The sequence below is a fragment of the Sceloporus undulatus genome, chromosome 4 (genome assembly GCF_019175285.1).
Source record: "Sceloporus undulatus isolate JIND9_A2432 ecotype Alabama chromosome 4, SceUnd_v1.1, whole genome shotgun sequence".
NCBI lineage: Eukaryota > Metazoa > Chordata > Lepidosauria > Squamata > Phrynosomatidae > Sceloporus > Sceloporus undulatus.
Window position 1 is genome coordinate 140,346,926 of NC_056525.1, and position 27,700 is coordinate 140,374,625.

General features: G+C 41.3%; 4 protein-coding genes across 5 annotated transcripts in view; 1 reads left to right on the forward strand and 3 right to left on the reverse strand.

The window, feature by feature from the left end:
• The window catches only part of MTRR (5-methyltetrahydrofolate-homocysteine methyltransferase reductase), a 328,893-nt gene that overhangs the window by 33,735 nt on the left and 267,458 nt on the right, over positions 1 to 27,700 (reverse strand). The window lies entirely within an intron of this gene.
• FASTKD3 (FAST kinase domains 3) lies at positions 861 to 11,287 on the forward strand. 2 transcript variants are annotated; one of them, XM_042465162.1, is made up of 7 exons: positions 861 to 1,091; positions 1,280 to 2,747; positions 5,227 to 5,312; positions 6,518 to 6,692; positions 7,657 to 7,726; positions 9,184 to 9,298; positions 10,912 to 11,287. In XM_042465162.1, exons 2-7 carry the CDS (start codon positions 1,307 to 1,309, stop codon positions 11,008 to 11,010), a joined length of 1,986 nt encoding a protein of 661 aa, XP_042321096.1. In that variant the 5' UTR covers positions 861 to 1,091; positions 1,280 to 1,306; the 3' UTR covers positions 11,011 to 11,287. The 2 variants fall into 2 exon arrangements, 1 of the variants encoding a protein (XP_042321096.1); XR_006103686.1 differs by lacking the exons at positions 5,227 to 5,312; positions 10,912 to 11,287 and having other exon boundaries at positions 9,184 to 9,252.
• On the reverse strand, positions 12,449 to 18,497 carry C4H5orf49 (chromosome 4 C5orf49 homolog). Its single transcript, XM_042465163.1, has 3 exons — positions 18,188 to 18,497; positions 15,083 to 15,199; positions 12,449 to 12,823 (listed from the first exon to the last, which is right to left on the reverse strand). The coding sequence occupies exons 1-3, from the start codon at positions 18,491 to 18,493 to the stop codon at positions 12,644 to 12,646; spliced, it is 603 nt and encodes a 200-aa protein (XP_042321097.1). The 5' UTR covers positions 18,494 to 18,497; the 3' UTR covers positions 12,449 to 12,643.
• ADCY2 (adenylate cyclase 2) overlaps positions 21,712 to 27,700 on the reverse strand; it is a 149,046-nt gene continuing 143,057 nt past the window's right edge. Inside the window, exons 23-25 of the mRNA XM_042465160.1 lie at positions 27,164 to 27,278; positions 23,329 to 23,453; positions 21,712 to 22,488 (exon numbers count right to left, since the gene is read on the reverse strand). Coding sequence (XP_042321094.1) covers positions 22,336 to 22,488; positions 23,329 to 23,453; positions 27,164 to 27,278 — 393 coding nt within the window. The 3' untranslated portion in view covers positions 21,712 to 22,335. The remainder of the gene's footprint in view (positions 22,489 to 23,328; positions 23,454 to 27,163; positions 27,279 to 27,700) is intronic.

The following is a 27,700-nucleotide window of genomic DNA, read 5'->3' on the forward strand; positions in this document are numbered from 1 at the left end:
GACGGTATAAAGCTGTACACAGCAAACTCTGTAAAAACAGCAGACTTTATGTTATGGCTTCCTTGCATGATTTACTTTGCCAGGGCTTTATATCCAATTTAGGTGGCCTTCAACATGATAGATCAGTGCTAGGCAAAGGAGAGTAGTTTGGGACCATTGCCTATCCATTGGCTGCTGCTCAGCCCCAGTTTCGAGGATGAAGAAGAAAGAAGCGAAGGAGGAAGACAGGAAGGAAGGAGGAAAGAAAAGAGAAGAAAGAAAGAAAGAAAGAAAGAAAGGAGAAGAAAAGAAGGAAAAGAAGAAAGAAAGAATTAAGTTTGCAGGCAATGGGGATAGGATTAAGGAAGGAAGGAAGGAAGGAAAGAAGAAAGAGAGTAAGTTGCAAGAATGGGAAAGATAAGGAAGGAAGGAAGGAAGGAAGAAAGAAGAAGAGTAAGTTGCAGGCAATGGGGACGGATATGGAAGGGAAGAAGGAGGAAGGGAAGAAGGAAAGAAAGAGGTAAGAAGAGTAGTTGCAGGCAATGGGACGGATAAGGAAGAAGGACGGAAGGAAGGAAGAAGAGTAAGTTGCAGGCAATTGGGACGGATATGGAGGAAGGAGGAAAGAAAGAAGAAAGAGGTAGTTGCAGGCATGGGGAGGATATGGTGCAGTTTCTGGCACACTGGGAAAAACCATCTGTTAACCTGCCACATCAGTCAGCTATTATTGTTGTGTGTGCCTTCAAGTCATGGTTGACCTAAGGACCAGGGTTTTCTTGGCAAGTCATTCAGAGGATTTGCCATTGCCTTCCCCTGAGAGAAAGTTTGCCATCACTCTTTGCCTAAGAGACTGTGGTTTGCCTGTGTTTTATCCAGTGGGTTTCATTTTGCGCTAGGAATCGACCCTGGTCTCCGGTTGTAGTCCAACAGTCAAACCATCCTGGCTTTCTAATAAGGAGCACCAAATATAAAGGGACAAAGAGGTGTTCAGAAGCTGGACAGAAGTTTCATAACCTGTGGCTGGAAATCAGATTCAGCGACTCCGCTGTCCACCATAGTTTTGAGCATCTATTTGCTAGCTTGAGAGCTGGAAGCATACTCCTAGCAAGAAGGTGAGGAGAAGCTGATGGCTTGATTCTGTGGCCAGCCTTTATGCTATGCTTTTGCTCTGTTATCAGAAAACTGTGGTATAACTGTAGTCCTGATTATGGAACCTCTTGTTCTTTCTTCTCAAGTTACTTTTTGTTTTAAGTTATTGCAAACTCTGTGATGTTACTGTTCGTTTTTTTTAAACTTCCAGAGAGCAAGGTTCACAGCTTGATATGAGATGGCTTTGACAAATTTCAGATGTTTCCAAGTATATACTTCCAGAGTCCAAGCATGCAAGCAACTATTGACTGGATGCAGAGCCTTGACCCACTTCAGTCCGCCGGTTAGGATGCCAAGGTTCTGCTTCTGTAGTTCTTCAGAGCTGCAGATGCCATGTTCAGAGACTGGTTTCCTGCACACCAATTGCAGAAACTACCACATGGAACTGGGAAATAATCTCAGCTCTATTATGAGAACAGTACAGCTTCATGAAGAGGCAGGCAGCAATTTAAAATCTAATAGCAAATGGACAGATGAGCAGATGTTCTTGAAGAAGCTGAACCATTTATCATCATTCAAAGACATCTCCAAACTTATACATTCGTTAGAAATCTTATCAGACACTATGGTAGCAGCTGCCCTTCAACGGCTGTGTGATGTTCAACTGGAGGACAACATACTGAAGAATCCTGAGGAGATAATAGAAGATGAAGTCTTTAGGTCCCTCTGCTTTCAGCTGGAACAAGAATCTCCGAATCTTTCAGATACTGGTCTTGTAAATGCACTAAATGCCCTGGCAAAGTTACATGTGGACCCCTGGAGCACCTTAATGGTTCGCTTAGTATCAGAGAGCCAGGAGCGTCTAGACAAGAGCCAGATGAATATTACAAATTTGTGTCTTCTTGCAGAAAGCTTATTTAAACTAGAAGGTCCAGGCTCTGCTATGCTAGAACAAATTATGAACCAAATTCAAAGTGCAAACCTTGAGGACTGGAAAGCTGACGAAGTGGCTATGGTCTACAAAGTGCTGCAGCTGGGCATAGGCGAAAGAGGAAAATACCAGGACTTACTAAACAAAATTAATAATTTCACTGTAATTCAAGTTCCTCAGTTTAGCCCCAAACTGACAAGTACTGTATTAAATGCTCTGACTGTTCTTGATCAAACCCAAGCCCTTCCCTTAGTGATAAAACTTTGTAAGCATTCAATACGGCATGTCCCCAACTTCACAGATGATGAGCTGGTTAATGTGCTGGAGGCTTTTATTCATTTTGGACACCATGATCAGTTTTTTAGTGATGCTTTGGAAAGACGTGTTACCAAATGTGCCTTTGCTATGCGTCCCAGCACTGTTGCTAAAGTCATGCAGTACTGCAGAAAGAAGCGCATCCTCTCTAAACCTATTTTCAATGTGGTGGCTGAAAGTTTTGTCTACAATGCTGACACCTTTACCACAGCTCAAATTGCTGAACTGGTTGTGCCTTTTGGGAAACTCAACTATTTACCACCTTCTGCTCCATCTTTTTTCCGAAAACTTGAAGGGATACTTAGCACCCGATTTGCTCAGTTTCAGCCTTGTGTGCTCTTAAACCTTCTTCATTCCTGCACCCTTGTTGAACGCTATCCACTAAATTTTCTGGCAAAAGTATTCAATCCTTATTTTCTGCAGCAGTTGAAAGGTAAGCATATTAGGATTCCCTTTCTGTTGCAGCCTCCTTATGACAGTGGCTTTAAGATGATGAGTATATGCAAATGATGAGTATATGCAAATATAGGTAAGCAAATAAACGTATGAGGTGTGTGTATGTGTACATACGTACATATATGTGCCTTCAAGTTGCCTGTCAACATATAATGAACCTATGCATTTCATAGGATTTTCTTAGACAAGGAATACTAAGGTGGTTTTGCCCGTTCCTTCCTCTGAAATGTAGTCTATAGCACTTGGTATTCATTGGTGGTCTCCCATCCAAGTACTAATCAGGGCTGATCTTGCTTTGCTTCCAAGAACAGACAGGATCTGCTGCCTTTAGGGGATTTGAATGGCAGAGTCAACCTACAGATATATTCAGTTGGAGTTGAATGCAAAAATTACAATTAGGAAAGAATGTTCAAACATTGTCTTAAAGCATGCAACTTAGAAATATATGTATTGCTTCCAGGAAAATAAATAATAATAATATTATTGTTAAGTTGGTTTTGCTAAAGGCAGACTTTTCTAGAAGAAAAATGTGCAATACAACAAAATGAAAACTTGCATATTTGTACATATAGGCTGTGTCCTGTTAGTTATTTATACACAGCTTACTGTCCCTTTTTGAACTGGGCACATAGGACTACAATGGTCCTTTCATATTCATTGGGGTTAGGGGTGAAGGACCCCCATGAAAGTGGAAAAACCACAAATAAAAAAACACTGCTCTTTGTACCTGGGAGAACATCTCTCTAAGAATCTCCATTTTTCTTTATTATTATTTTCTTTATGGTATTTTTACCCCACCCTTCAGCCCTAAAGGCTATCAGAGCAGCTTACAATTATTATTTTTAATTAGACGGTTCCCTGCCCTCAGGCTTACAATCCATGTCCTCCAGTGCAACTCTATGGTCAAAATCTTCCAGACATTGATCATAGAATCATGCTGGAGGACCTACAAATGCCTAGAGAAGTGTTTTCTCTAGGAAGTTCTAGGTTCTCCTGTATAACACTATGGTTAACTTCGGGCAGAGTTGCGCTGGAGGACCTAGAGATTCCTAGAGAGAACATATTAATCAAATCCGCAAATTTGGCGGGCCAACTGTATTCTCCTGCCCTTGTATGCCATTACAAAACTCACCCATACCTGGCAGCTATCAAGCAGAGGATGCTGCTGCTTTTTACCAGAAGGAGGGAGGAAGCCAATTCAGAACATAGAGACCTGGTTCTTCTGAGCTCTGAGCAGAAGGAGAAGATGGGAACACTCTATTTGAGTGCACCCTTATTCCTCCCACTGTGGCCAGATGCTTCTCCATGGTCTGAATTGCCTCCTTCCACCTTGGCTGCCCTGCCCAGTGACAGCAACGTGGTGGGAGAGGGAGCTCTTGTGTCATAACAGCTCCCAAGCAGTGGAGGGATATGGAATTGCATGTGTGAAACCACACATGTGTAAGATCTTGACCAGTGCGTGCTAAGAAGCTGCTATTTCTATTCAAAACTCTCCTAATAGAAGGGAATTTCTGAATGTATCCCAGTTCAGCTGCCTTCCCTTCCTGTTTTATCTTAAAGTCTTTGCTCCACAACAGCAACCTTGAGATCGATAACAGAGCATCCAGGGAAATCGAAGTGTTTTGACTTTGGTTTTTGTGCATTGCTATATCCTGTTTGTCCTATACAGGATGCAGAAGGGCACTGTGGATAGAAGAAGACATTTATGACATTGAATGAGGAACATTGTAGGTATCATTATTAGAACCCATGATGCTGTTTCCATAGTCGATGTGGGGACAGAATTTGGCATCTGTTTTTTTTAGGGAGATTATGGTGACCAACTGTTAAAAGCAGCTTGTCTGCCAATCCTGATTTTTTTCCTTTGCAATGTGCAGTCTCAAGGGAGCTTTGACATTTTGTATGATGGGGGTGAAGAACCTTTGGCCCTCCAGATATTTCATACCACAACTCCCATCAGCCTTTCCCAGTGTGGGCAGTAATAAGGGGTTGTGGGAGTTGTAGACCAAAATATCTGGAGAAGCAGTTGTGAGGCACACTCTTTTCACGAGAAATAGAAGATAGGCCTCTGTGTGTGTGTTAGCTCTATAGAAACTTAGGCCTGATACAGACAGGCCAAAATAAGGCTGCTTTGAGTCACTTTGGAGGTATGCTGTTTAAATGATACATGCATCCTAAGAGTCTGGAAGTCGCATCAAAGCCACGATCCAGTCCTAAGGACTGCAGTGTAGCTTTGGTGCAGGTTCCAGACTCTTAGGACGCATGCATCATTGAAACACCATACCTCCAAAGTGACCTGAAGCAGCTTTATTTTGGCCTGTCTGTATAGGGCCTTAGATACCATAGAACTTTGGTGGATTGCTTTAAATTTAATATTTTCTTTCAAAATACTTTAATTTTTTTTTTTAATTAACAAAATCTATCTTCATCTGTCTGTGTGATTCTCTGTATTTCAGCTGAAGAACCCCACTTGAGGAAGCTGGTTCTTTCTCAACTGACCCAGCTGTTTCTAACTGTTACACTGGAGTGCCCATCTTATGAAGTATGAGACAAATGCTGGTATTTTTGTGCTTATGTCTGACTCTCTGCATGTTTACTCAGTGATAATATTGCTCCATTATACCAGCAGTCTTACTAATGCTACTTAGTAGTGTCGAAACCTAGCACCAGTAGTAATGAATATGGTTCATAGGCTGAAATCATGGACTTTCTTCTATAGTGTAGTAAATCTCCTTCTCCATCAGTGTCCTTCAGTTGTCTTCTTTTTGTGGATGCAGAAACCTCAGCTTCAGAAACCTGCAGAAACCCCATTCTTGTGCTGGTATCGTCCCGTTCCATGCTCTTACTTGAGAGTCAAAGCTCAAATGATCCATTTTAAGGGCTGATGCCAGAACAAACTTTGAATCAAATTTGGAATTTTCAAAAGAAGTTTGGATGTCCCCTTCTTTCCGGCACATATCCCTGAGAACAGAACCAATGGGGAGCAAAATAAAAAAGAGAAACTTGGCACTCCGTCCTCCAGTATTTTCCATCATATAGACACTTTAAATATAGCAGTTCCCCATCCTGTTAAGATTTGTCACCATTAATCCTTCAATTCAACACTGTATCTGCATTAGGGATGTTAATATTTGACTATTTCATCCTCTTGAGGACAAATAATTTCAACTGTTTTCTCCCTACTGTGAAGGAAATTAATATTTCTGTGCAGTTCTTGACTGATATTCTCTTTCTCTCACATGCATGCGTGCACACATACACACACAAACATAAACGTTTTGTGAAATAGTTCTGTGCAGAAATACATGTGAGGCTTTTTGGATGTGAGGATTGTTTACTTTTGTACAAAAAACACAGTTTCCAGACAACCATGTGTGGGTTTTGTGGAAGGTTGCTAGGGATTTTTTGCATAGAGAACAGCAATCTTTCTCTTGAAAAAAATTCTGTGCTGAATAATCTCCTGAAACGCACCAAAATGTGTGAATATTGGGTGAAAAGTGTGTGAAATTCTTGCCACAGTATTATTCTTCCCAACTGTGTTACCCAAGTAACAGGAAAAAACATTTTCAGTCAGGAAACAAATCCCTAATCTGCACAAACATCCATCCAAATGCTAGGTTGTAATGAAGTTGTCTAGTCTTGCTCTACTCCTTGGTTCTCATGTTCTTACTGCTTGTTTATTTTTCCACGTTTGTTTAACTTGGGAAGCAAATTGACCTGCATTCTTCCTATCTTCTTTGTTAATAGGGTCCCAAGCTTCTTCCCAAATACCGAGTCAAATCCTTTCTCACTCCAGGCCATTCTCTAGAGTCCATGACAGATGTACAGCTCTTCAGCAGAGTGAAAGTTGGCCTGGTCGATCTCTTGGGATCCCGGACATATTTTGCCTCCCATGTGTTAACACCATACTTCTATACTCTAGGTAAGAAAAACATTGGTCATTTTTTGTGGGGCTATACGTAAGTGCTAATACTTTTGCATATGTTTTGTTTGGGTGCAAAATGGTACAGCGCTCATCTTAGAGAGGACACAGTTTGCATTACAACAAAAAATACAAAACACAAAACTACAGCAGTTATAGGGGTCACAGGCCAAGTACATAGCAGGTAAGAAAATAACATCCTCAGATACATAATTTGACTTCCTCTCAGCCTGTATCACTTACCAAGTGCTTTGCCACCCAACATAAAAGAATACGGTCTTAGGGACATTTGGTGCACACCTCTGTATTGTTTGTTAATGTCATACTCCATGCTGTAGCTTTTGGACTAATTTTGACTCTCATGTACATACACACACCCCTGCAAGCAATCAGTGAAACCTCAGGCAAAAGGAATCTGTTCTCCTAGCACTTCATTGGACATTGAGGAAATGGGGGGGGGGGGGGGGATTGAGAGAGAGAAGGGCATAGTAATGGAGAAAGGGAAATGGATGTGACAAACCATTGCCACCTTACAGTCCTCAGGTTATCCCTCAAGACGATGTGAGCTTTAACAGACAAGCGGTTCTCCACCTCTACCCTTTCCTGAAGGACAGACAATCTTAATGTTCAGAGGAAACCCGCTTTTATCCCACCCAACTTCTCTTTTCCTTCCATTGTCATCCATATATTGACTGACCACTTTGGAGATAGCTTCAAACTATTTGTCTGATTAAAACATGAAATGTCATTTTATGTGATTTTTTAAAAAATCCAACAAATATTTTAACCTGTACGGAATAAATTCTGTTCAGTATAGTTGTACAATCCGGAAGTCTGTCAGATACTCCCGAAGTTATGCAGAGGTAGCAGAAAAAATCCTGATGTGGCTGTAGCTTTAGCAATAACATACACAACAAATAATAGTTATAGAAAATATCTCTTACTTGTTCCTTTGTTGCATCAGATATTGAGATTAAACTTGATGAAGAAGGATTTGTGTTACGAGCTAACAGAAATGAAGACGTGTATCAAAGGTGAGGGAAGTGAAAATGTTTGCAAATTTGTCTTAAATAAATAAATAAATAATTTTTTAATTTATATTCCGCCCTTCCCAAGATCAGGGCGGCTTACAACGAGGTTAAAAACAATGGTGCCATAACAATATAAAAAATACAGCTACAGGCAGGCCATAAAAACAATACAAAAAAAAACTATCAACAAAAACCAACAGGATTAAAACCCCTTAGCCCAACCTCTTGGCCACGGAAGAGGAGGGAGGCCCACAGGATTTTTAGTCGGGGAATGCCTGTTGGAACAGGAAGGTTTTTAAGTCCTTCCTGAATTGGGCCAGGGTAGTAGTCGAGCGGAGCTCGGTGGGCAGCGTATTCCAGCGTCTTCACAAAGTACAGTCAGCCCTCTGTATCCATGGATTTTGCATCCATGGATTCAACCATCCATGGCTTGTAAATATTATTTTAAAAATGGAAAAAGCAAATCTTGATTTTGTCATTTTATATAAGGGACACCATTTTACTATACCATTCTATATAATGGGACTTGAGCATCCAATGAATTTGGTATCCATGGGGTAGGTGGGTGGGGGGGAATTCCTAGAACCAGACCTGATTGGATACCAAGGGTCCACAGTATGTTAAGATCTGTCACACACTAGCTAACTTTCCTCCTGCACGTCACCTCTGGAAAACAGCTCAGTTGCCCTGCTCCTCACTATCCCTTTCATTCAGACTAGCTGAAAGAGTTCCCCTGCTTCTCTGCATTTTTCTTCCCCTACCTCACCTCCCGGTTGCACTTCCATCTGCTTTCCTATCACTGCTGTCAGAAGAGTAAACAAGCATGGTGGAGCCTACCAGGGCCACTGGCGAGGGAAGGGAGCCACAGCTTTCATATACTACTGCTCCTACAAATGTTTTTGGTAAAGGAGAAAGAGCTATGTGAGTGGAAGTTTCCCCAGCAAACCACTTCTGGTTTGGACAGCAGCAGCAATAGGCCAAAGAAAACCCATGTTCCCTCTGTTTACATGATTGCCTGTTTCTGCTCATGCTCTTGAGACCTGCTAGGAATTGCTGTTGTGCACCCGTCCTGTAATAGGGACCAACATTTTTGCTATTCTGAACAACTCTTTTCTTACATTTTTATGCACAAGAATGTTAAAGGGCTTGCAACTGCTGTGGATACAAGAAGCTTGCTGCACATCTTGCCTTTTTAAAATGCCCTATGCTGAACAACAGCAAAATAGATCCATATGGGGCTGCAAACTTATAATTAATGAGTTGACTTACCTCCAGGATTCAAATTGTGTTCCAGTGTTACTACATTAGAGTAATACAGCATTCATCCTTGGGGAAAGGCTAGCCAAACCATACCAGGTGCCCACATTACCCCAGACATGTAATAGCCTAAAAAGTAGGAACAAGGTAGGGTGTTCTAAATATTTCATTCTATTTAATCATATTTGTGTTTTAATTGACAGGATAGCAATCTGCATTGATGACCAAAAGCGATTTTGCGCCAACAGTCACAATCTTCTTGGGAGAGAGGCTATTAAGCAAAGACACTTGCAGCTCCTTGGCTATGATGTTGTGCAGGTAAATCTTCAAAGCAGTTGTTGAAAATCAAAAGAAGTACTGTGCCATTCTGAAAAATGGCTGGACTATCTTGCCAAGGACAAGATGCTGTAATATATTGTAGTTCCAGTAGCACAGGGGTGGGGAATGTGTGGTGCCCAGGTTTGGGGGGGGGTATTTTTTCCTGAAAATTTTTTATTACCCAAGATGCTTTCTACCAGGGATGGTGTGGGGATGAAATATACCACATTTTTGGCCTCTAGGCCTCAAGAGAGGCCCCCTTTTTCAACAGAAAGTGATCCAGAAGTTGATTTCCAGGTCACCACTAACTGATGAGGGGGCAAGCTCCTTTTGGCCAAAAATGTGATGAAATTGCCCTCATGTTCTCTAGGGAACATTTGAAAAATGGTGGGGGTTGCAGCCCTCCAACATATCTCCTACAGGAAGAATGTGGTCCCCCCAAGCTTTGCCCAACTAAATAGCATGTTCTAATCACACCTCCCTTCTCACATAGCTGGGTCCTCCTCGTGCTGGAAGTCCAACTAATGACTTATTCCCTCTCCTGAAGCAGGCAATTGTAAGAATGGCACCTGATCTGTGCTCAAAACAATGCTGCTCTTGTCGGAACAGCTACAAACTACTATTCTTCATTCTCTATGTGCTGAGAGAACAAGCAGTGTTGAGGGCGATCTGTAGTGTCCTTTCTATTTGGTACATGGGTGCTTCACAGAGTTGTACAGTATTATGTTTAACCATCCAGCTTTCCATATCAGTAATAAGTAATATTACTTGTTGAAGAAAAGCCTGTGAAATTAATAGTATCATCATATTTCGGCAGGCAACTTGAATGTGCACACACACACACACACACACAAAATAAGGAGAAAGTTGCATAATGCCGAATCAAGCCAATAGATCATTTAGCACCGGCACTGTCAATACTACCTGGTAGTTGTTCTCCCAGGTTTCAGACAGCAGTATTTTCCAGCCCTACCTGGAGATGCTGGAGATTAAATTTAGAATCTTCTGCATGCAAAGCATATGCTTCTCTGTTAAACTGTGGCCTCTCCCCATAAAATAAATAAGTTCCACAGAATTCAGCTTGACCTGCTGCTTAGTAGCTACCCTTACTTAGGACAGTGATGGTGAACCTTTTCGGGGCTGTATGCCCCAAGTAAGCGTTTTTTCAACACCGGCTGTTACCTGGTGCCGGGGGTGGGACTTCTGCCCTCTGGGGGCAGGGACTTCCAGGTTAGGATTTCTTCCCCCACACTTTTCCCAGTCCCCAGCTGTGTCTGAGAGACAGCTGAAGACCAGGAAGGGTCTGGGGGGAGGAGCCATGGGCATGTGCCTGTGGTTCCTTTTTCCCCCTCACTTTTCCTGGCTTCCAACTCTCTCTGAGAGACAGCTGAAGGCCGGGAAAGGTCCAAGGAAAGAGCCACGGGTGCACATGCACCTGTTCCTCCTCTTCCCTGCTGTGTGAAATGGCGTCATGTGTCACCTCTGGCCTGCATGCCATAGTTTGCCATAACTGACTTAGGAGAACAGCATAAATTAGAAGATAACAGATCAAATTAGGTTTGCTCCCTGAAAAATTGTATGAGTAATGGATTGTTCATTTCTTTAACTTTCAGATTCCATTTTTTGAGTTTGAGCCATTGAACACCAGAGGTGCTAGATTGGAATATCTGCACAAGAAAGTCTTTCCTAGCTCATATAGACTTAGCTGGTAATATAACACAAACCAAATACAGCTAAGATTCCTGTAGTTTATTTTTTCCTGTTTCGTTTTATTGTATTTTATCTGTTTGCCAGTAATACAAATGGGAATTGTGCCAATGTATGGTAAAATATAATTATATTTTTAAAGTATGGCTGTACTGCCACAAATTAAATTTTTGGGCGGGGAGATAGCAGTATGTTTTTTCCCCTCCTAAATGCACAGAGAACTGCCTTCAGAAGTATGTGAGTGCTTATTACTAAAAGTGATTTGGATGTGTTCATTGTAAATGCATTACTTGAAGTTCTGTGTCTCTATTTGTTGTTAATCTCTCATGGGGGAACATTTAAAGGGACCACAGGGAGTGGGATCTACTGATCTCTCTCACATTGTAGTCTCAGTGATACCTCACCCCCAACATGCTGTTAAGTTTGAGAGTTGGAGAAGTTTCAGCTTCTCCCATTGGAAACATCTCTTCTAGTGCTGATAATGGGGAGATGGAAAAGAGTAATTGGATTTATAGTTAATCCTCTAGCAGTCCTGAGATCCCCTCTCTATACACGCACTGGTTGTAAAAATATTGACCAAACTTTTCAGCTGTCTAGTTTACCCTTGATGACTTCTCATTAGCAGAATCTGTCCCCTTGCCTTTAGCAACCTTTGTGTTATTCTACTTGAACAGCTACAGACTGGTGACTATAAAATAAATGTACTATGTAGATTCTGTACATAGAATATAGGGGGAAAACAATCAGAGCTGTAAAGCTTGATAGACACTGTCCCACCCATCAGTCACTAGGCATACCTTTACATGTACTGCTGGCGCTGTTTGTCTTTGTGAGTCATTTTACAGTAGGCCTGAAGTGTAATCCATTTAAGTGTACAAATTCATTTATTTCTTTTTTTACTTTAATATTTTAAAAAATTTAGGTGTATAATTTTTGTAGAGCCATTGTGATCTAGTGGCTTGAGTTGGACTAGGACACTGGGAGACCAGGGTTCAAATCCCTGCTCAGCCATGAAAATCCACTGGATGACCTTGGACAAATCACACTCATTCATCCTCAGAGGAAGCCAAGGGCAAATCCCCTCTGGACAAATTCTTCCAAGAAAACCCTGTGGTAGGTTTACCTTAGGGTCACCATTACTTAGGAATGACTTGAAGGCACATAACCATCATTTCAGCAATCTAAAAATATTAATGAAATTTGCTTTGTAACAAGTAAGTCATTAGTTCTTTAAGACATAATTTGGAAGATAAATTTTTCTTATTTCTAAGGGGAAAGACTTGTTAAATAAGAAGAAGTGCTGCCAACTCTTGTCCTTGATTTAATGGCTGGTTCATTTATGCATCAAAGCTATAACCTACATATTTTTGACAGGTCACAAGAAATGATAAAGCTAGCTACTTGTAGACAAGCAAGGTGGGTGGACTGGAAAAGGCAGACATATCTTTTTATCAGTTTTACGAGCATTATTTTCTTATTTTACAGCATTCCTGTGAGTATCACACTGGTGCAAGCTAGTAATAGCACAAATGTCCAAGTATAATTGTTAAAGTAAGTAGGAAAGGCTAAAAACCTTGCCATAAAGGCATACGACTGACAGTAGTAAATGGAGTTCTTTTTGCTCACAGCAGAAAAACCTTAGGTTGGCTCAGTGTTTCTGCTGGATTTCTGTATCAAGCAAGAGATTTCATTTTTTCTGTAGAATTCTGCCTTTATATGGTTAATGCGAACGTGGTCTCGATTGATGTCTTCCACAGGCTTGTCTATGCGCCGCCCATACTCAGAAGAAGACAAGACAGCTGTAGGCCTTGCTTTTTCCTGTAGGAACATTTTGAAAGGTTACATCTCATTGTAAGAAAGTGAAAAAGAGTAGTCATTGGTGCAATGAGATGTGATACTCAGCATTCATATGGTGCTCTAATGTCATGTTGGGTTCTTGCCATGAGTGTACGTTCAGCCTGGAAGAATTGTACACTGGAGTGAGACATTTCGGGGGGCAGTCCACTTTCATTCAAACAACTTTATAGAAGACCCACTTCACTTTGTACAAAGCCCAACTATCGCTTTGTCCAAAGTGAAGTGGGTCTTCTGTAAAGTTGTCTGAATGAAAGTGGACTCCCCCAAAGTTTGGGTGGTAAGATGCAGAATGAATCAATCTCTCCATCCCACCTTCTCCCCAAGCTGTCTATCAAAGAGGAAAAGGTGTAGGGGCACAATTCTGTGACTAGTTCTCAACCAAGATGTAACTTTACTATGGTTATTTTCCCCTTTACTTCAAACACTGATTTTTGAGAAGGATGTAGAAGGAAGTTAACCAAATATGTCCCATTGTTTATACAACATTTTGCAACTGACTCTGTGGCAATAGCAGTGCTCATGGCTTCACATGGATCATTTGGCATATCAGGACACATTGGGAGATACCTGTATGGCTTACTGTCTTTTCATTTGGTGGCTGCAAAGCTAAGTTCCCAAGTAGGAGTGAAAAGCCTTACAAAGCTGTCTTAAAGAGCTGCAGAAAGCTCTACTACAATATGTCACCCACTGATACTGTACCTGCAACAAAAAACCTGCCCATGCCAGGTAGAGAGAAATAACTTTTAAAACCACTCTGAACTTTAGACACTGTTAATATAGTGTGAGCAAGCACTATATCATATAGACTTTCATATGTTTTTGTTCATAAAGTATTATCTGTCATCTACATTAAGGACAAAGCCCTATAACTTCAGTGTTAATTATGAACAAAATCCCAAATGTTAAAAGTCTTTAACATGCTTTCCCTAACCTCTGTATATATTTGACTGAAATTATGAAGTTTACCTGTCTAGGGACTACAGTTCAACTATATTTGGAAGGCTGCAGATTTAGGGTAGCAGAAATATCATAACCCAGACCCCATATTGAAGCCAACACAAAGTCTCAGCCAAAGCTATGAGGCCATAGGATGCTACTGCATTTACAGTATCAATTGCTAGCGTTGGTGATATAATTGCTTTCGGAATATTGCCCCCCAAAATAAGTCATCCTCATAGCTAAACACTGCCAAAATGTCCTACAATGTTGCTGAACTCCAATTCCTATTGATTCCCAGGCAGAATAATCAACTGTCAGAAAAACATCTGGTAGACCTCAGATGCTAAACTTGCTGTTGTAGCTTCCTCCAATTGGATGAAATTACGGCTAATTCAATTTAATAATCCTTAACATTTTGAGAGAGAGAGAGAGAGAGAGAGAGAGAGAGAGATCTTAAAGGGCAAAGATTTTTCACTTGATACTAAAGTTAGGTTTGTCCATGCCATTTTATTTCCTGTCACTATGTATTGATGTGAGAGGTGGACGGTGAAGAAAGCTGATAAGAAGCAAATCACCTCTTTTCAGATATGTTGGGGAAGGGTACTGTGGACATCATATCCCATTAATGCAAATGTTCTTTGTGGTTGTGTGTCATCATTTCTGAATTATGGTGACCTTATCCTAGGGTGGGAGTGGGGGGAATTTATTCATAGGTTTTTTTCTATTGCCTTCCTCTAAGGCTGAAAGAGTATATCTTGTCCAAGGTCAGCCTGTGTGTTTTTATGCTTGAGTGGGTATTCAGACCCTGGTCTCCCAGAGTCCTGGTGCAACACTCAAACCACTGTTACACCATGCTGTCTCACAAATCTTATTCTTTGACACTCTGAGCACTTTACACTTCTGCCTCCACTTCATCCTGAGAACAGTTGTAAGAGATTGCTCCAGCAGAGAGTGAAAGATGGACTGAATGTGATTTAACCAGAACAATATTTTGATATTCCTGACTGAGTGTTGAACTAAATTGAACTAAACAGGATTTGAACTAAAGATTCCAGTCAGTCATTAAATGATATAATCATTGTCTTTAGTTTGATCAAATCAAATAAAGGTGCTTAGAATTATATCTTTAAGATGAGTCTTGCTAGTCTAAGGCAAAGTCTTGGGCAATGCATCATGAAGTACCCAATACCTCATCTTATCATGTGTGAGACTACAAATAGAAAGGAGAGCATTGTGGTTTCCATCCAACTGTACAATCAACCATGTCAGCATAATAATTACCTCATCGTTAATATGAAGTCCTCTGCTTTTTGCATGCTCTCTGTCACACCGATGAAGTTTTGGATCATAGCCAGCAGGCCTTTTAAAGATGCAGTCATACAGTGAAACAATTCCTGGCTTAAAATAAGGGTGGCGGCGGGAAGGAATGGGGAAGAGAACTGGCATTAGTTGACAGGATTACAAAACAGTATACTTATGACACCAGTTGATCATATGAGTTTGATTCATTCCACTACTGACATGTTACCTGAGGGAATAGAAAGGGGCATGGCAGAGTTACAGTCCTGCATGCATGGGCAGAGTCGTCATGACACCTGGCCATGACAAAGACTGCAAAAGCTGCAAAACACCTGCCCAGGGAATATGTGGTTGTCCTTAAATGATATGGCTATGAACTGAAAATGATTCAAATCAGATTCACCAGTGGGGGTTGTAAGTAATGTTGTGTGCATTCAAGTCATTTCCGACTTAGGGTGACCCTAAGGCCATAACCTGAAGTGCCAGTCCACTGAAATGAGAAAGGAAAGGACACTGCATTCTAGGCAAATCTTTTAAAAGTTACTGCTGGCTGAAAGAGTTTGGCAAGTGTTAGTCCAACAAAGTAGGTTTTGCCAAGCTTGGCTCATAAAGAAGGTACTTCTCCATTGCACTGGTTATTTTCAGAGTCCTTTGGGATTCCCCAAAGATGTCAGACAATCTGAAGTTGTTGTAACCTGATTCTCCTTTGTAACAAAGACTGTTAGTGCCAGGTCATATTTTGCCTTCCAGTGGTGCTGAAAGAAGCACCAGGGCTCAGAGACATCTGGAAAATACTGTGTGCCCAACATGACTTGCACCTTAAACTAGGTGAAAGGCACATTGCATATGGTCAGATATGTCTTATTGTCATCATAACACAGATTTCAGAATGAAGCACTTTGGAAAACCCTCTGGAGCTCAGCCCTGGTATATGCGCAAGTGGTATCTATGTAATTCTTGCCAAGCAATTTGTAAAATGTAATGTGTCAAGAAGTTTTATGATGGAAAAGTCTGTAGCACAGATATGCTAAGCTTCCAGTGGTTCTTTTATTGCTTATTGTTAATGTTTGAGTGACTCCAATCTTAAAAAAGGTGATGAAGGAGTCAGAAGATTCCAAGAAAGGGGGAAGAAAGGAAGTTGAATAAATTATGAGCTTGGAGGCTGAGAATGCATGAGGCCCAGAAACATATGTGTTGGGGCAGGTGAGTGGGAGCAGAGCTGTGGAAACACGCTAACTGGAAAGAACCAGCCACATCTTTGACAGTGAGTCTCTGCCTCGCACAGATTCTATGCTGAGGTAAGAAGCAATTCATACCCATGACAACCAGATCACAAAAGAGGTTTTATACCCCCCAGAGAAACTGGCAGTCAAGCCCAGGCATTAATACACTCAGGACAGATTGAGTGCATGAACAGGCAGCTGCGAGTAGTTATAGGAGCTGCTCCTACTCTAAGCAACAGGCTTCAGCAGTGCATTGGGGAGGAGAAGGATGATTAAAGCACCTCAGACTTTTGGGGAGAAATGCAGGATAGAACTTAAATAAATATCAGCCAGGGCAAATTTGAACAGAGATGGAAAATAAGCTTCTGAGTTTGTGTAATATGTTGATGGCAAGTAAAATACTTGGTATGCTTTTAGAAGTGCTGGTAGGGTGACAACCAGTGTGCCCTTTTTGATTCTGTACCTATAGATAAGATCTCCCAACTCAGTGCTGGCTGGGCTTGATGGGTGCACCTGGCTTAAGGCCAGGATATCTACAGCATGCCTACTCCCTTGGGAACCTACCCATAATTTGAAATCAACAGAGGCTGCATTCCACATCCCACCATCTGAAGCTGGTGGGTATAAGAGCCAGGGGGTTCTCTGTAGCCACACCTTGAATTTAGAAGTCCCTCTCAGGGGAAGTCAGGCTGGTGCCAACATTGCTGAGCATCCAGCAGGTGGAAACTGCAATTATTCTGCCAGGCCCTCAGCTTTCTAAATGGGCTTGGTTTGCTTTTTTTAAAAATGGCTTGTTTTTATATTGTGCTTTTATTGTGCATTGCTTTGGGGGTCTTGGTGAGTAAAGTAATTCAGAAATACCATCACTGCCAGTATTATCACTGGTAATTGTGGTGGTGATAGTCAATGGTATAGTGGAGTTGAGGCACAAAGGGTCAAAATGCATGGCCTTTGGATTAGCTGGGTCAGTGATACCATGCTACCTCTCCTTTGAACTTTGCTGTAGTCTTCAAGGTGACTGACAAAAGTTTCTCCTGAAACAGTATGTTCTTGTGAGCTATTCCTGTCATCATGCAAATCATTTCTGGTCGTAATTAAGGTACATTAATGTTACTAAAGACTTTATTTGGGTGAAAGTGAAAACTGCTACAGTAGCAATCTTGGTATGGATAAAACATAAAGGAACCCAGTAGCACCATTGATGTTAAATGGGAAAAGGGCATTCCTAACATATGCTTTCATGGACAATAGTCCACTTCATCATTTCTAACATAAGCTTGCATGCTGTCCATGAAAACTTGTGTTAGAAATGTCTTTTCCTCAGTCTCAAAGGTGCTGCTGGATTCCTTTATGCCTCTTTATGCTAAAACAGAATAACATGGTTATCTCACATTTGATGGTATGGATCAGTACATCTGCTTGCCTGTTCAGACTCTTTTTGGGGGCATATCTATAGAGACAAGTGTTGAAGAACACCTGCAATTTGCAAGAGCACCTCTGGTACCTTGAAGGCAACATGTTGCAAAGGGTCTCTGTTGACTAATGTACAGCAGCACATTGAAACTATGGCTAGTAAGGGAGAAGAAAAAAACAAACATATGACTCTTCTTGATTTTACCATTCTCCAAATGGGCTAATCCAAATCTAATTCCAGTGGAAGGCTGTGTATGTAAATACTGAGTGTCTGCTACAGTATTTAACTAGTAACTAGTAACTCATGTCACAATTTGCTATTGGCTCCTGAAATGTTTTAAATGATCTCTTGCACACCCACATCTATTTCTGATATGTTCCATCCTTATTACAGTAGTTCAGACTCTGATCCCCCCACCACAAATTTTCTATTGCACTGTTCTGAACGCACCTTACTCTCTTGGTGAAAATAGCTGAGTTCTGGGGGATCCTTACGCTGGGGTGGGACATAGCTGAAGGCGGACTGTGCAGAGAGTGGAAGCTTATGCTGCCTTATTAGTTTTTCGTTGATTCCTCCCAGCTCCTCCTCCTCCTCCTCTTCGGCTCCCAATTCCTTTCCATTTTGGACTTCTTGCATTCCCCAGCCAAGCTTGAACTGGCTGGCTGGCTGGCCGGCTTCAGGACTCCCACCACAGCTTTTTTCCAGCCTGAGTGTCTGCTGAGTTCTTTGGTTACTAAGAGACAGTCTTGTGTCCATTATGATGTCAATCAATAGATACAGGGCACTGGAAGGTTGAGGAAAGTGGCTTCTGAGGGAGCAAAAGGGCCATTAAGAGCTGACAAATTCAATTTCCCTGAACACATAAAATATTTGTGTGAATGAATTTGCAGACCAAACCCTTCCTCCCAAAAAACAAAACAAAAGGACACCTGCATCAGGCAGAGACTGCTGATGCTTTGCTTGTGAATATGAAATACGAGACACCGTATCAGTGATGGAGAGGGCCAACACCTTCCAGGAGGTGGGGATGGAGCCCAAGGCATACAGCTACAAAAGGGAGTGACTTATCTTTAGCTGGAAGTTAGCTGAAAGGCTTCAAAACAATGAGAACATTATTTATTAATTAAGCCTGGAGGCCTATCTATGAATGATTCATGCTTTCAAAGAGACAGATCGGAGCTTCCAACACATCTCAGCTGTAGTTGCTCAGAAAGAGCACTGACTAGAAGACCATATGGCAAACCTGTTTGTGGTCTGACCATCCCCATTGTGCATTGAACCTGGAGGGATGGAGGACCAAACTGAGGAGAGAATCTGTTTTCATGTCAAACTACTTGCCCTGCCAAACACCATTTCTCATCCTTTGTGAATGCAGCAACAAATTTGAAAGGAGCACAGCAATATCTGATTAAATCCTCAAAATATAGGACAAATGTGGGAAGAGGCCAGATCTGATCAATCTCTGGTCTTCCAAATAAATCACTGGGCTCAGAATTATTTAATTCTAAGTGTACACGCTGAGTCTCCCTTATTGAAAATTCTTGGGACTAGAAGTGGTTTGGGTTTTTGAATACTTGCATGTACATTATGAGATATCTTGGAGATGGGACCCATGCATGGAATTCATGTAGGTTTCCTATACACATAGCCTATTTTTAATAATTTGCTTATGAAACACTATCTCAGCCACTCATGAAAAAAAAAGGTTTCTGGAGTATTTTGGAATGCCAGATAGGGGAGACTCAACCCGTATATCTTAGAATCATAGAGTTGGAAGAGATCACAAGGGCCATCCCCCTGCCATGCAGGAAATCTCAATCAAAGCATACCTGACAGATGACCATCCAGCCTCTGTTTAAAGACCTCCAAAGAGGGAGACTCCACCACATTCCGAGGGAGTGCGATCTACTGTCAAACAGCCCTTACTGTCAGGATGTTTCTCCTAATGTCAAGGTGGAATCTGTAGCTTGCATCCATTGTTCTGGGTCCTGTTCTCTGGAGCAGCAGAAAACAAGCTTGCTCCCTTCTCAATATGACATCCCTTCAAGTATTTAAACAGGGCTATCATATCACCTCTCAACCTTCTCTTCTCTAGGCTAAACATCCCCAGCTCCCTAAGTTGTTCCTCATAGGGCTTTTTCACCAGGCTCCTGCTGGTGGATCTGGAAACTACTAAAAAAGAGAGTAGATCCTGCAGGTCTGGTCAGCCCAGCCATGTAAAAAGAGGATGCAGCAAACGTTTTAATGATGAGAGAAGGTGTCAGTCCACTGCAGGGGTCCTGCTTCCTTTCTTATTAGTACCAGAAACCAAATACAATGCAAAAATGATAAAATAAATGCCAATATATTCAAACTCTCAAAATTCACATTTTCTTGGTGTGGAAGTTGAGGTGAGAGTGTTGATGTAAGCCAGAGGCATTCTGGTTGCTGAAAGAGAAATGGCAATTGCTTCCACAGCAATCCTTTTCTCTGGGATTGCAATCCTTTATTCATGCACATTTTGCAGATGAAATATTTATTGTATTTATACCCTGATAAATGCTCTCAGAGCAGCTTACAAAATAGTAATTAGACAGTTCCTTGTCCCCAGGCTTATAAAGACATGGCACAGAAGGAAAGGGATGGCAGTGAGGGTGGGGGATTAAGCCCAACAGAAACTGCTTCTTATTCTCTCCCTCCAAGGTCAGGGCAATGGCAGCTGGAACTGAGGAAGGATCCTTCTTGTGTCTGGGCTAGGCATGGTGGAGCTGTCCCTTCCTTTTAATTTCTCCCTCCGATGTTCTGGTCTATTGGCTTCCAGTTACTTTTTTGCATGTTTTTTAGCATTTTGGTAATAAAACTGTTGCAGCAACAGCTTGCTTTTGAAGGCTCAACTTGCTTGATTACTTCCTTATGACTCTAGTTGTGTAGTTAGAGAAGTGAAACCTGCCCTTTGAACAGCCCCCATTTCTGTATTCAGGCTGCCGGCAGCTTTATTTAGTATTATGTTTAAAGTGAAACATAATTTTAAGGGTTATAGCACTACACAGCACTGAGGATCCATAATGAGGAAGCAACTTACAGGCACAAGTGTAAAGTGTCAAATCATAAAAAAAATTCAAAGTTTAAATTACTGCAGTCGGTCACTTTCCCTCCTTGCCTCACCCTGCTCACTTTAGATTGTAAATTCTGTTATGCCTTGGCCTAGCAACTGGGGAGAGGTGCTCCCTTCATATTTCAACTGCCATTGCTCTGGCCTCTGAGATAGGAGATTATCAGATGACGGATAAAACATCGTTGTCCCATCCTTTTCCCATTCTCACAGCACAATCACGAGAAGAATTTCATACGACAGCCTGCTTATCTGGACATTATCCGATCCGGAAAGTGTGACTGACTGCAATTGCATGAAAGACTTTCAAACGATGTCATGCAGATCCTGTCATTGTCCTGTTATTGAAGCCGCATTTTGCATTAACGGGAGTTCGCGTTAATGCAATGCCGCTTCAATCATGGGACAATAGCACTGTGATCTGAAAGCCTTTTACAGGATCACAGTCAAAGCTGGGATGAGGACAGGAGAGTGATCCCATCCTTATCCTGTTCCCATGTGATAATCTCCAGAGAGAAGAGCAGCCAAACACAGGTCCATTGTGCCTTTGTCCAGCAGCTGGTGAAAGCCCTTCCTCACAAGTTAAAGCTGCCATTGCTCTGGCCTCTGAGGGACTGAATCCCCTCCACCACTGCCACCCCTTTCTTTGTTTTGTGTCTTTGTTAGATTGTAAGCCTGAGGGCATGGAACTATCAAAGATTTGTAAGAAGCTCTGGGGGAAATTTTGGCTGAAGGACTGGGTATAAATACAATAAATAAATAAATCCTTTGGAACAAGGGTTCTGTCTTTTTCTTATGCCATAAAGCTCAGTATGCCTTGATGGTGCTATATGAATGTAGTGGCAGTATCACTGCTACTAATAAACCAAGGTTTAGCGATAAATTACATATAAATTTTTAATGAGTTAATCTTACAAAAGACAATGGCATCAAAACATTAGACACAATTTATACAAAACTGGTCCTGCTCAGCTACGACTTCCTTTGTGAAGGCAGTCAACCGGGGTTCCATTTTGTGTCGCTGGCTGTGGGATATAGCTGGTGAACACACTCTAGTTGTAGTAGATGAAGGATCAGAATTCGAGATTAGAAATTCAGGACTAGAGGATGTTATTGGGGAGCTACCATACTTTCCACAGTTTTCCATGCAGCTTTAGTTTTATTGCCATTTTTTGTATATTTTCCTCCCTCTCAGTTCTTCTCTGTATTTTTCCTTACCCCTAAACCAAGTCTCAGACCTTAATTTCTCAAATTATGGTCATGGTTCCTCTCTTCCACTTCAGAGTTGACAGTGCAAGTTGTTGCTTGTCTTCTCAGCCCATAGCACAGATTACTGAGATCTCTTGATGCTGGACAGTGGCACTAGACTGTAGACATTACTACAGCAATGTTTCTATATACCAGAAAATTACACACATGTTCATGGTATGGGCCAAAAGAGGGTTAAGAAAAATGTGCAATACTTTTTCTCTAAAAATGTGGGACTGCCCACACCCAAGGTTATATTTCAGGATGCCACATTCCCTTGTGAAAGGGACTTTGTCGTTTCAGTATGTACAAAATAGGTCTGAAGCTCTCCTTTTCCTTTAACGTTAATGATGCCTCGGCAGGTACAAATGTAGCCAAGTGTTTGTAAGATGTTACTGGTTTCTTCTGTGACCTGAAATGCAAAACAAGTCTGTATTGTTTTTAAAGTAAATCTAGAAGGCCCTGAAATTTCCATCCCACTCTTTCAAGGACGTAGCCGGGGGGGAGGGGTTGGGGGGTCGGAACCCCCCCCTATCAGGCCCTGGGGGCGTTCAAGCTCCTTCCTCCCCCCTTTAAACACACCTTATAAACAGCATTTCCCCCTCAACTAGTTCTGTATTGCCAAAGAGTGGGGGGGGGGGAGCAGCAAAGATGCATCCAGCTGTTTTCCTGTAGCTGCCCATTCTTCAGGAGGCATCTGCAGAGACCTCCAGTGTTCTTGCAAGTCTTTGCAAATGATGTCCTTGCAGCACATCCAGTTACAGGACAGTTCATCCGCCTGCTCTCTGCCGACATGAAAATGGCCATGTGGGGGTGGGGGGTGGGTGGACTAAGCAGCTCACAAGATAGGTCTGGGTGGGATTTTGGTGACTGTACTAGGAACAAAATAATGACCTCCACGACAACTAAAAAAGTGAGTTGTGATGGTGTAAACCTTATGACACCATAATTAATTAACCAGATGGCAGCCATCAACGGTTGACAAAAATGATTTAAAAGTTTGTATTTCAGATTAAAGGCAGAGCCTGGATCAGAAAAAGTAGGAAAACTATTGCTGTAGATCCTGAAGGAATTATCCTAGCATTTTAGCCAAGGAAGCCAGAATTCTTAAAAATGTATTTGTTTTCTAATGTCCTGCTGCTCTCCTCATTTGTCTATCTCTGCAATATTCCCTATTTTATCATGCCACTGCATTTTAGATGAAGATTCCTCTGCAGGAGCTGTTGATTATTAGTACAGATGGAAACCATACCTGTATTTTATCTAAGACACCGGTGCTATCCATCCGACTGGCCACATTTACTGTGTTGCCCCAGATATCATACTGTGGTTTCTGAGCTCCAATAACACCAGCTATTACAGGTCCATGATTAATACCTGTTTAAAAGAAAACCCAGAAAGTTGGTTTGATTCTTGTTACATGTACAAAGAGGCTTCAAATGGAGTGACTGGCTTACTCATGTGGGTATCAAGTATTCAGGATAGATTCTTGTCACTTAGATATTTGACACAAAAAAATCAAGGGCCAAACCTGCCATGGTGGCAGATCACGATCTTGAAATTCACAGCTGCCTTGATCACTGTTGGAAGATTTTTGCATTCTCTTTCCCCTTCCTTAGATAGATAGGGAATTCTTGCATGCAAACCTCTCTCTCTCTCTCTCTCTCATTCAAACTAACTATGGAGTTTGTCACATGGAAGTCTAAGTGCCTAAATACCGTGCAAAAATGGGATTTAAATCCAGGAAAAATCCCACCAAAGCAGGACCCCGAAAGTAAAAACAGCCGATTTTGTCCACTTTCTGTGTGGTTTGTTTTTATGTTAATGCTCAATGCCCACAACGTTGTGTGAAAACAATCCCACTTTTGCGGATTTTTTTCACTTTGTGCACATGTTAATACTTGACGTCATGTGAAAATGATCCTGCTTTTGTGGGATTTTCCTGTTTTAAATCCCGTTTCTGCATGGGGAAAACCCTGTGTGATAAACTCCTATGTAACTTCGGTCACTCCCTCTTTGGGACTAACAGACATTCTCTCAAAAAGACTTTCAACTGAGCTGTTGGTCCTCCATTTTCCTGCTCTTTCAACTTGCTTTTGAAAGATGGTGAGATAAATATTTCTTTTACCTGAACTATTCACTAGCTAGATTAGGATATACCTTCTATGTAAATATAGATTAAAGCCATTAGTAAACTTTTGTTTTAAACTATAAAATACGTGTTTCTTATTTTTGAATCAGTCTCAGTTCTTAGGAAAGCACAGTACATTTCTGCTACTCAGCTAAGTTAAAGCTAGATCCTAACAGGCTTGGCTTTCACATTTTGATATTCAATATTTTTGTTTCCTTAGAAAAGGCTGAAGCCTTAGGAAACCTACAGCTTTATCACACTAGCAAGGTCTCGCAGGAAAACAGGATTTAAACTAGAGTTAAGTAAAATTCGAATGTAATCAGAACCCACAAATCCAGGAAGTTTATCACACCAAATTGCTGCACAAATGAAATGACGTGAAGTTAAACTGAACTTAAAGTGGAGAATAACGCCACCTTTTTGCTTTCAGAATTTCCCGAAAGTAAAAAGCTGCTGTTTTTCTCTGGTTTAATTTCAGTTTAACTTTGTGTTATTTCACGTTAACAGCAATGTCGTGTGATAAACTTTGGGCATTTCTGGGTTTTCTCTAACTTAAGTCTCCTTTAAATCCAGTTTTCCCGGGATCTCGCTAGTGTGATAACCTCCTTAGTGTGGAACTGCCCCCCCCCCCCCCCCCATCTTTCTACTTAGGAGCTCCTCTTCCCCAGTTGTTTTTCTCTTAACCAGGCTAACCTGAACCAGTATCACCTCACATCTGAAGGAATTGGGGCAAGCCTTGTGGGATGGGAGGGGTGTACATGTGTGCTGGAGATAATTTCCCCTCTCCAAATGCTCCATTTTTTAAAAGGAAGAGTCATTTATGCCCTCAAAATGAGGCATCTTTTTTTAAAACCCTACAAATTATGAAAATATTTGCAAACCTCTGAAAATAGATATGAGGAAGAATACACAAATGAAATATATAGAAAAGGAGAAAGTGATGCTAATGGACAAGTGTAACATTGGACATGTGCCTTTAGTGGCAAAATGTTCGTGCACGTTCCCTTTATCAACCAATTGGTAAGATTTCACCACTTGGTGGCACTATACACTAAGAAGAATGAAATCAACAAGAACAAATTGGAATTGGTCAGAACGGATGAGAAAGGATAAAATATTGTTAAATTTACAAATGTTTCAGATATATTTATAGGATAAATTTATTCACAGTTTGCATTTCATACTTCTAAAATTCACAGTACATTCAAAAATATTTGGTGTTAATGGGTATCAAGAATATTAAAATCTTGGAATGGTTCTCTTGTCAGTCAGGAATCCAATTTTTTGCCACTGTATACTACAAACCATGAATAATATGGTAATTTACTTGATGCCACTGAAAAATGCAGTTGAATAGAGTTGATATATGTATGTGTTTAAGGCTCAAGATAGCTGGATAAAAGAAACCAAGCAGCAGAGGAGAAATATAATGTAAGTCATTACGTTGGATTTTCCCCACACTTCTTATTTTATATGGTATCATCTTGCTCAGTTGAACGCCAGTGATCTCCCATGACATAGAATATTTACTTTCTCCTTACACAGAAAAATCTTTAATCTTCTGAGATGGTTGTGTTCATCGCACAAGCCCTGTTTATCTGCTGCTGACAGACCTTATAATAGCAAACATATCCAGGGGTAACTGTGTTGGCTATGTAGCAAAGTACAATAACATCCAAAATCCCCCAAAAATAGTAATACCAAAATGCACAAAATACACATTGCAAGATTTTGGAGTTCCATTGGCTTTTTCATCAAGGCAAAGATGTTAAAAATCATACAGGAGGGGGGAAATCATGATGATGTTTGCCACAATCATGTAACTCTCCTAAACTAGCCTGAAGGAGCATCTCTTTTTGTCTTGCTAATGGAACTTAATTGATTTGTTTTTATTTCCTGGAGTACCCACATGCCCAGAAGGATAAGGAGAGTGCCTGCATGAATTTCCCTCCAGTACCATCTTATTTATTTATTTATTTATTTATTTATTGATGGTATTTATATCCCACCCTTCGGCCCTAAAGGCTCTTGGAGTGGCTTACAATAATTATTTTAATTAGAGAGTTCCCTGCTCTCAGGCTTACAATCTAAAAAGACATGGCACAAAAGGAGAAGGGAATGGTGGTAGGGAAGGGATCAGGTCCAGCAGTTCTTCTCTCCCTCTGAGGCCTGGACCAAGGCAGATCCCATGGAGGGAGGACTCTGCTTCTTAATTGAGGCTGCGCCCAATGGAGCTGGGCCTCTCTTTTCACTCCCTCCAGGCCAGAAGATGACAATTGGCGAGGAGGGAGGGCCTTCTTCTTCAGGCCCGATGGCAGTGGGCCTGTCCTTTCACTCCCTCCAGGCCAGAAGCAGCCACATCTTGACAAAATGCAGGCTTGTGACTAACATTATCATAATTTTTCCTCTCCTGTGTGATTTTAACATCTTTCCCTGATAAAGAACCCAGTGGAGCTTCAAAAACTCGCAACATGGATTTTGTTCATTTTGGTTGGCCAATAAAAGTATCACTCGTATAATACCACACATAAAGATCCACATCTATGTTCTCGCACCACTTGAGGCAGGAAGAAAATGCTCTTGACACTACCTTGCACTGCTTTTTAGGTTCAAAGACCTGGCTGAGAGTGACCTTCCTCCAAGCCACACAGTTGGCAGATTGTAATAAGAAACTGTATGTGTTTCCTCTGAGCCAGGCATCTGTGGATGTTCTCTTTGGAGGCTCTTCTCAGAGTAGTCGTGATAGCAGCCCTGTCCCCTTGGATGAAGGGGTGGAATGGAACAGCACAATCTGCACAATGTCCTAATACTGAGATTAACTTGGAGGTGGGGAAGCAGAAATGCATTGCTATTGAAAATACATGATAGTTGAACAACAAAGTGGAGGAACTAGAATCATTAATTGTAAAAAACCCAAAAGATCATGTCACTTGTAGCTTAGATAGATGCTGCTTACCTACTCGTAGCTTGAAGTCGTTGAAGGAATGCTTGTTTATAACATCTAGCTTTGCTCCAAGGGCAAATGCAAACTCCACCATAGTCCCAATATGCATGTATTGTCGTTCAGGCTCCTGAATTTAAATAAGCAAACATATATGAAGCAAGGAACCTTTTCACCATGTTTGTTCTCTGCAAACCCCCATATGAATATTGCAGATGTCCTCAGAGGAACCTTCTTAATCCTATGCATGCTAACTCTTTGAGTATATTCCTAAAACGGGAAAGTGAAATGTCTATTGATAAATTAAACATAAACAAAATAATTGAGCTCAATGGGATTTTGTTCTGAAAAAGTACACATAGGGCTAGGTTGTATCATATTTCATCCGTACTGTAGCTGTGTAGGGACAGCTAAGTTTTATGTTAGACATGCCCTGATGGGCAATCAAGAAGCATGGCTGGTACAAGTTCCAGGCTCGCTCTAGATGTCTGTCACCGCTCGGTGAGAGAGCTACTGTGGGCCTCCTGTGGGCAAACCACTCTCCAGTTTCCT

Bases quoted from the DNA above. Each gene is read 5' to 3' on its own strand.
- FASTKD3 (XM_042465162.1), top strand. From the start codon at position 1,307: ATGGCTTTGACAAATTTCAGATGTTTCCAAGTATATACTTCCAGAGTC. The intron at 6,693-7,656 runs GTAAGAAAAACA...TTGTTGCATCAG, and splicing joins ACCATACTTCTATACTCTAG to ATATTGAGATTAAACTTGAT. The intron at 7,727-9,183 runs GTGAGGGAAGTG...TTTAATTGACAG, and splicing joins AATGAAGACGTGTATCAAAG to GATAGCAATCTGCATTGATG.
- C4H5orf49 (XM_042465163.1), bottom strand. From the start codon at position 18,493: ATGGACACAAGACTGTCTCTTAGTAACCAAAGAACTCAGCAGACACTC. The intron at 15,200-18,187 runs GTGCGTTCAGAA...CCTTATTTTAAG, and splicing joins ATTTTCACCAAGAGAGTAAG to CCAGGAATTGTTTCACTGTA. The intron at 12,824-15,082 runs GTAATTATTATG...ATGTTCCTACAG, and splicing joins GACTTCATATTAACGATGAG to GAAAAAGCAAGGCCTACAGC.